Raw genomic sequence first — 9,322 nt, forward strand, 5'->3', positions numbered from 1 at the left:
ACACACACAATAAATAAATGTAATAAATAAAAATAAATAAATATAAAAAAGTAAAATATAAGGACACAAAAGATCAGCCAGGAAAATAGGAAAGAAAGAAAAAAAAAGAATGCTTGTGAAAGTCCAGGAACAAAGGGGCCAGGGAGATAGCTCGGGAGAATAAGTGCTTGCCTGACAAGCACAAGGTCCTGAGTTCAATCCCCAGTACTAAGAATAAATAAATAAATTTAAACTTTCACCATACATTTTATTATTTGTTGAAACTGTACTTCCGATTTGATTTGAAACGGTCTCATTGCTATCTGTTTATCAATAAAACTTTGAAAAAAAGAAAAGAAAGTCCAGGAACAAAATAAACAGGCCCAGGGGCTGTGTGGCTGGAATACAGTGGACGAGAACAGACAGTAGGCCCACAGGCCTGCTCTCACTCTGCAGCAAGGAAGCCTGGCTCTGGAACCTCTGGAGGGGCAAGCACACTTCTCTGTACCTCAGTGGGCTCTTACCTGAGCAATGCTCTCCCCAGCACCTGAGCTAGAGGAGCTATGGTGAGGGTTACCTGGCTGAACATACAGCTGAGCACACAGGACAGGACTGCCCAACTGAGACAACTCCAGCTGTTCCACAGGAGTGGGAGGGTGACAGGAAGAGGGCCAAGGCAGCAGACAGCTGTCCAGGATGGGAGCAGCGAACAGGAGAAGGGAGGGTGGACTGGTCCAGGTATGCCACAGAACCATGAGGCAGCACAAGCACCCTGTACCCACGCATCCTGGGCTGGGAGCTGACTGTTCCCATGTTGGCAGTGGCAGAGAAATGCTTCCATGGGGGAGAGGGCATGGTGTGACTCTACCTTCCTAGAGAGTCGTTCTTGCATCCTGTGCTCAAGTGAGCCCTAGTACTCACCTCACCCCGGGGGTATCTCTTCTGGGACAAAATGAGATGCAGAAGTGCCAAAGGCTTCCTAGGGGTGTGCCAGGCCCACAGAGCAGGCCCTGCCTATAAAGACATCTGGAGCTCTGAAGAGAGCCTCCCTCCAGTCCTCCCTAAGGGTTCCTAGGTGGGTGGGATGGGGACAAAGAGGACCTGTGCCCCGCAAACACTGCTGGGGAATTTCCAGCCTAGGAAGAAAGGGGTAGCCAGCATGTTTCATGGAAATGACCCCCACCACTGCTGCTGCCACACCAGGGCCAGCTCTGGGAGCCTCCCCAGCCTTCTGGATCATAGCTGCCTCGCTCCAGCCCCTTCCAGAGTCATCAAGACAGATGTATAATTTTCTTATTATGTTTCCCCCCCCGGGAACCGGGGATTAAACTCAGACCCCTGCGCTTGCCAGGCAAACACTTATTCTACTGAGCTATCTCCCCAGCCCCTAAGTCAGATGTAAAGCTCTCCATGGCCTAAACTACCAAGGCAAGGAGAAGCTGCCACCAGCTTCAAAAGATAGGCAGCCACTGCCTGCTTCCTGACAGAAGAACCACCACCTCATACGTGAGACCCAAAACACAAAATATTAAACCAGTGTCTCATTAATTCTCTCTAGACTCAATTTCCAGAACATAATCCAGTATTTACAAGATGCTATGGAGGGGCTAGTGAGATGGCTCAGTGGTCTAAAGCACCTACTTAAAACAAGCTTAGCAAAGCACAGGGACCGCAGTTCAATCCCCCAGCACCACATGCCAGCCAGCCCCGCCCCCTGGTGGGCTGAGCTGGCCACACACACACACACACACACACACACACACAAATAAATAAATAAATAAAGATGCTATGGAAAAAAAATAATGATAGGCCAGGGTGGGGATCGAGATGGAGAGGAACCATAGGGATCTATCTGGAGAGACTCTGAAGAACCTGTATTTATGAGACAATTACAGAAATGTGTACACTAATGATGTGTGATAGCAAGAATTACTATTACAATTCTTGGTGCATTTTCTTCTCTTTTTTTTGTATTTTAGGGAAGGGTCTACAGGGTGCTCAGGGTCTCACTACTAAATTGGACTCATAGCGATCCGCCTGTTTACAGCCTCCAAAGAGCTGGGACTACAGGCATGTGCTACTATGCCCAGTCTCAACTGCTGTCTCAGCACACCCCAGGGGCAGGGCCAGTATGGCAGGCTGATGATCGAACCCCTGGCCCCTGTGCCTGCTTGCAGGTGCTTTAATCCACTGAGCTATTTGGCCGGCCCTTGGTATGATATTTTAAAGAATTTTTTTCCTTTGGAGATACACAGTGAAACATCCACCCCTGAACAAGAGAGCTGAAAGTGATTCCAAAATTACAAGGCTCATGACCCATGAGGAGCCATAGGTGACAACAGCCAAAGTTCCGTGATGGGCTTTTTTTTTGGTGGTACCAGGAATTGAACTCAGGACCCTGCGCTTGCCAGGCAAACACTTATTCTACTGAGCTATCTCCCCAGCCCCTCAGTGATGGGCTCTCGTGGTTGCTATGCCAATGCAGACACTTCAGTATATTTTCCATAGTAAAAGTTGGGGTGGGGATAAGCAAAAGTGATCCTGCCATTCAAATGCTTCAACTGCTTTCCATAATTCAAAACCTGCAAAGCCTAAGGCCCATGGTTAGGAAGGCCCTGCTGGATCTGCCCTGGTTACCCATCCTGCCCTCCCCTCTAGCACTGTCCTTCATCCCCTCCACTCCAGCTTTGCTAGCTTCCTTGCCACCCTGCCCACCTTGGGCACAGACCTTCGCTCCTGCTCTTCCCTCCCACACCTGAAGCTCCAGCGTGGCTTTCCTCTCTGACCTGAACATGAGCTCAGTATTGGCAGGGGTGTCCCAGTCCTTCTAGGCCCAGAACTAGTAAGCACTCAAAAAACAAATGGACAGTAGATGTAGTGGCACACGTCTGTTATCCTAGCACTTGGGAGGCTGAGGCAGGAGGACTGCCATGAGTTCCAGGCCAACCTAGACTTCATGACAAGACCCTGTCTCAAAAAAAATTAAAAAATAAAAGAACAGGGGCTGGTGAGATGGCTCAGTGGTCTAAAGCACCTACTTAGAACAAGCTTAGCTAAAGCACAGGGACCTCGGTTCAATCCCCCAGCACCACATGCCAGCTAGCCCCGCCCCCTGGTGGGCTGAGCTGGCCACACACACACACACACACACACACACACACAAATAAATAAAATTTGAAAAAAATAAAATAAAATAAAAGAACAAACCCAAGTTACATCCCATCTCTGCCCCGTCTCTCATACTAGTGACTTCCTTTTCCATTGTCTGTTTCTTCCTTAGCACTATGGAGGATATGTCACCCTTACCTCAATGGTTGTCTTGAGAATTCAAGTCAGGTAAATAACCTATATGGCATGGTACCCAGTGGATGGCTACGAGAGGTATGGATGCTCAGGAGCTCTGTGTCCAAGCCCAGGACCCTACATGCCTTTCTCATCCCTGGGGGAATTTACTATAGTCAGTGAAGAAAAGTCAACCCCCACAAGTGCCACAGGTTTGCTGAGGCAATGTCAGGCTTTTCCTCTACCAGGTCAGCAAGGGCTTCTTTCCACCCCTTACATGGAGCCTCATGACCTCCTTAAGGTAAGCCATGCCCATTTTTCAGAAGGGAAAACTGGGGCCCCAGTGGGGAGAACCTTAAAACAGCCCTGCCCTGCCCAGTGAGTCAGCAGTCAGACCTGCTTACCCATCTGAGTTGAGACCCAGCCACACCCTGGGTAACAACCTCCTGGCCTTGGGGAAGACAGCTGAAGTCTGGCACTGCCTGCTCCTGGCCTCTCTGAGGAGGCAGTGACTTGCTCACCCACCCAGCCTGCTTGGTGGCTCTGGAAATTACAACCTGACTCTTGGGAGAGTCACCACTGGGCAGTCATGCCCTCAGCCAGAAGCTGCGTGAGGACATGAGACGGACTCTGTTCCTCTGTTCCTGATGGTGCCCGGCACAGCTATCTTCAGCCTCACCTATGAAATGCAACTGACAGCCCCTGCCTGCAAGGCCACCCCGTGGGCGCTAGAAGGGCAGTCACAAGTGCCTTGTGGGCTGCAGAAGGCTCTGCAGACGATGAGAAAAAGCACCTCTGAGAGATAATCTCCCATGGATACACAGTGCTCGTCTCCCTCCCCTGCCTGAACATGGGGAACCCCCTTTCCGGCTCCTTCAAGCTTATCCTGGAAGTGGTATCTCTAGGAGAACTGGGGCCAGCAAGAAGGCTCCCCAAAGCACCTCTGCACTCACAGTATATATGGCACCTGTCCCACCAGGCTGGTCATCACTTTCATTGTCTCCTCCATGGCCAGCAGTTCTGGAAACTGAGGCAAATCTGATGCCCTCTGTTTACCCACCTCAGGAAAGAGAGCAGCACAGTTGGGAACTTGTCTATGCTTATGTGCTCCCCACAGGACTGGGGGGACTCCTCTAGAGCAAGGACTGAGCCCAAGTCTCACAGCACTGCTGCCCCTCCACTGACCCATTCCTGTCTGCAGTCAGCCGTACAACCCAACATTCCCTTGTTCCACCTGTTCTTATGCTCTCCAACCTGATGGCCCTCTGCTTGTGGGAGTGCACAGCCTCTTTGCGCATTTCCCTGTCTCCACATTACCTAGCATGCATCCAGCAGAGCCTACAGAAGCCCAGAGTTGCCATAAGCATTTCACTTTCTGGAACTCCCTTAGCAGTCAATTTTCCAGAGATTAGAATTCTTTGCATTTATTTATAACACAATAGCCCATTTTTTGGATTTTTTGATAAAGGGTCTCACTGTGTAGAGTTCAGGCTGGCCTCCACCTCATAATCTTCCTGCCTCAGCTCTCCACTGCTAGGATAATGGTCATGTGCCACTACACCCAGCTCAGAGTTCTTAGCAGAACCCAGGATTGAACTCAGGCCCTTGCACTTGCCAGGGAAGTGCTTATTCCACTGAGTAATCTCCCTGGCCCCAGAGTACTTTTAAAAAGAGGCATCAGGTCACATTACTCCCTTGCTTAAAATGTACCTGTCTACCTGGCTCCTCCACCTATTCTCAATCCTCCTCATGACACCAGTCAAAGTGGTCTTAGTTCCACTGGCCTGTAATCCGACTGCAAGGTCAGAGCAAGGGCTTCCTGCCACATTTCCACCCCAGCCAAAGGCACAGCAACACGCTCTAGGTCAGTCCCAACTCTAAGCAGTATCATGTGGTTAACATGCCTATTCTCATAACTCTAGTCAGGACCATTATCAGCCTTGTTTTACAGATGTGGAAACAGGCCCTGAGAGGTTGTCATTGGCCCAAGGGCAGAGAGACAGCTTATTTCAGTCCCAAGGCCAGGACGTGAATCAGGCAGCCTGACTTGTGGCCCTTGTTTTTCTACCCCTGAGACATTCCACCACTGTACAAGAAATGACTGTGAAATAAGTAACCCCTGCAGATGTTTGCTAAACAAATAAAATTATAGAATGGGAGTCATCAGGGAGGGCTTGGGAGGGGGAGGGGGCGGAAGTACATGATTTCATCCTTTAACTATGGCAGGATATAAAACACACAAGATGGGGGCCGGGGAGATGGCTCAGTGGAATAAGTGCTTCCCTGGTAAGCACAAGGGCCTGAGTTCAGTCCTCAGTTCCGCAAAAAAAAAAAAAAAAAGGAGGCCGGGGAGATAGCTCAGTGGAATCAGTGCTTGCCTAGCAAGCACAAGGTCCTGAGTTCGATCACTGGTACCACCAAAAACAAAACAAAAACGAAAACCCCACAAATATCTGGGGCTGGTGAGATGGCTCAATGGTCTAAAGCACCTACTTAGAACAAGCTTAGCAAAGCACAGGGACCGCGGTTCAATCCCCCAGCACCACATGCCAGCCAGCCCCGCCCCCTGGTGGGCTGAGCTGGCCACAGGCGCGCGCACACACACACACACACAAATAATAATTTTTTTTTTTTTTTAAATTAAATAAACACACAAAAGTCCAAGCTATTTGGGGAGACTGGGCAGAAGGATCATAATACTCAAGGCTCACCCGACAAACTTTAGCAATACCCTATCTCAAAAATAAAAAGGACTATGGAATAGCTCAGTGGTAGAGGTGTCTGCCTAGTATACACAAGATCCTGGGCTCAAACATCAATACCACAAATAATTACAATTCCTCAGGGCTGAATGGGTGCCTAAGAGTTGCTGCCTTCCAGTAAGTTACGTCACACCCTGTCAAAGGCTCACTTCTCTTTCTCCAAATCTATAGTTTGCCCTGGGCACCATTCTCATGCATTCCCAAAGCCCACAGACACCTACCACAGGTCACTTTGCCTTCTGATGCAGGCCTGGTTGGTTCCTGCTGCTGCTGGGGGGCAGGTGGGGCCCCTCTCCGCCGCCTTCTGGCACCACCAGTAGGGCGGCCCCGACTCCACCGCTGTCGCTTGGTTGGAGGGGTGTCTGAGGAGGAAAAAAAGTGATAGATTGAGGACCAGGATGCTATGTATAGTGCCAAGGTAGGTGTCCAGGAGGAACTCAAGGCCACTGGAACAGCTCTGTCTAGAAGATGGGGTACCACTGACATCACCTGGAAAAGCACACCCCAGAATTTAGCTGACTCCTTCAAGTCTTTAGGTATGATGGGGCATGCCTATAACCCTAGCCCTTGGAAGGCTGAGGCAGGAGGATCATTGTGAGTTTGAGGCCAGCCTGGGTTACATAAAAGAGTTCAAGACTGGTCCTAACTACATGGTGAGACCTAGTCATAAAAAATAAAGAAGTCTTTGCACACTCACATCAGGAGGCAAGAATGACAACAGCCACTGGGGCATCGTATGTAGCATGAAAACCTGAACACAATGCAAAGGTCAAAGAGTAGCTTCCAGGATGTGTTACACTTTGCACAGTAAGAGGAGAGAAAGTAAAACCCTTATTTGTTATCTTTACAAGATAAAACACTGGGAGCCCTGTGTGGTGACACAGACCTGTAATCCCAGGAGTCAGAAAGCTGAGGCAAAAGAATCTCTGAGTTCCAGGGCAGCCTGAACCTGGCAGCAAGACCCTGCCTTTAAAAAAAAAAAAAAAAAAGGAGGAGAAAACACTGCAAGGCCAGGTCAAAAATGAATGAAACTGCTTACATGCTCTACTTTGGAGGAGGAATGATACAATTTCCTTTTATTTTCCTGAGCCTCCACACCCCTGACATTCCTAAAAGTATCTTTCTTCATGTTTCAGTTTTGCCTTTTGTGTCATACACCTTTTAAATGCTCAAAAACTTAAAAGAAACAAACTATAAAAGTAAACAAACCAAAACATATGAACCTAACTGGATATTTAATTGGTAACATGAATACTCTGAAAAAACAATTATTTTCAAGTAAAAAGGAAAAACATTCTGACTGCAAACTCTCAGTGGGATATAACCAAAAGCAAGAACCATAAACAAATCTCCTACTTCATTCAGAAGATACATCCTTTTTTTTTTTTGCCCAACAAACGGGGGAAGATACATTCAGTAGCAGTAGAGACTTTGTAATTCTGAAGCTATTCTATTACTACTGTATAATTTATTATTGGTGTAAAAAAAGGAAAAAACCTCATCCCATTTCTTAATGTAAAAAACAGCCAAGATTTTATTTTTTATTTTTTGATTTTTATTTTTCCAGAATTATGTTTTGTTTTGTTTTTGTTTTGCTTTCTGCGGAACGGGGATTGAACTCAGGCCCCTGTGCTTGCCAGAGAAGTGCTTATTCTATTGAGTGCTTATTCCCAGGCCCTAGCAAAGATTTTAGAAAAAAAAATCCTGTTAACTTTGAATTTCAAACATACTAATAAGATCTTAAGTGGTGGTGCACGCCTATAATCCCAGCGCTTGGTAGGCTGAGGCAGGAAGATTGCTTAGAGTTGGAAGCCAGTCTAGGTTACAAAGTAAACTCAAGGTCAGTCTGAACTGCAGTCTCTACCTCTGCTCACAGAGCCAAGAAACAATGTGACCACTCAGCACTCACATTAAATACCACCAGGCTCTTAAGGAACAGCTGATTCTAGGTTTGGAGAAGGGAAAGGTCAAGTTGAGCCCAAGACACCTGCAGTGCCACAAAGCAGGAGGCAATCAAAGAACTAGGGAAACATGGCAGAAAGACAGAGACTAGTGCTCACTTCACATGACAGAGTCCAACTACTTTAAACTTTGGGAGAAATAACAGACTATGACAAGGTAATTGATGATTCCATAGTGATAGTCAAAAAATGTGAGAATGGGGCTGGGGAGATGGCTCAGTGGAATAAGCGCTTCCCTGGCAAGCGCAAGGACCTGAGTTCAGTCCCCGGTTCTGCCAAAAAAAAAAAAAAAAAAAAAAAAGTGACAATGGTTCTTTAAAGAATTCCACCTAATACAAGTAGAAAAAAAGAACTGGAATATCATTCTTTTGCAAACAACATGTTGGATGGTTTAGGGTAAAACAGGCAGGATTCACTAACAGATGCCAACCCCACTGTGTAAATGGCTACTGGGGACCAGAATGTCCTAAAGTATTAGCCACAGTATGTTTAACCTTAACAAGAAAGAACTGTCTTTTCACTGCCACATCATGATGTGGTATATACCTATGTTATGGTTTGTGTCTAGGTGTCCCCCAAAGCCTCATCCAAAAACTTCTGGGAGTTTGTGATTGATTACTGTGGGTGTGGGTGCTGCCTCTGCCCTGGGGCAGGTAATTTGCTTTACACTGTAAGGAGGGAGAGAGGCTAGCTAGCCTGAGCTCTCTGCCATGCATGTGCCACTCCACCAGGAGCCAGCTGAGTATGGACTGAAACCTCCACTAACTGTGAGCTAAATAAACCTTTCCTTTCTTCATTTTGGGTGTTGGATATTTGTCCCAGCAAGGAGAGAGGAATAACTGAGACAACCTATAAAGGGTCACAGCAGAAGAATTTTAATTTCAAGGCCAGTGAGGCTACCTAATAAATTCAAGGCCAACAAGGACTATGCAGTTGAGGCCCTGTCTCAAAAAATAAACTCCTCTTACAACAAATATGGCTCACCTTCACAAAGTAATCAAATTTCCCCACTCACAAAGGGACAACCAGACCTTTCGTACCTCACAGGTATGCTCCAAACTGAAGAACATAGCATCAATCAAGGAGTTAGCTCTGTCAAAAATGTGTAATATAAAATGTAATATAAAATTTTAAAAAATGTGTAATCTGATTCTAACCAAGCCTCCAAACCTACATTCCACTCCACAGGAAATGTGGGGGATAGGTGGGTGTGCTGGTGCATGCCTGTACTCACAGTACTCAAGAGGCTGAGGCATAGGGCCAGGGAGATGGCTCAGTAGAATAAGCGCTTGCCTGGCAAGCACAAGGGCCTGAGTTCAATCCCTGGTTCCGCAAAAA

The 9,322-nt window shown here is 47.2% G+C and overlaps 1 protein-coding gene across 1 annotated transcript in view; it reads right to left on the bottom strand.

The window, feature by feature from the left end:
• Dedd2 (death effector domain containing 2) overlaps window positions 1–9,322 on the bottom strand; it is a 19,858-nt gene that overhangs the window by 5,999 nt on the left and 4,537 nt on the right. Inside the window, exon 4 of the mRNA XM_004644364.2 lies at window positions 6,245–6,385. Within this exon, the coding sequence (XP_004644421.1) occupies window positions 6,245–6,385 (141 nt within the window). The remainder of the gene's footprint in view (window positions 1–6,244; window positions 6,386–9,322) is intronic.

The sequence above is a fragment of the Octodon degus genome, unplaced genomic scaffold, assembly GCF_000260255.1.
Source record: "Octodon degus isolate 3935 unplaced genomic scaffold, OctDeg1.0 scaffold00197, whole genome shotgun sequence".
Taxonomy (NCBI): domain Eukaryota; kingdom Metazoa; phylum Chordata; class Mammalia; order Rodentia; family Octodontidae; genus Octodon; species Octodon degus.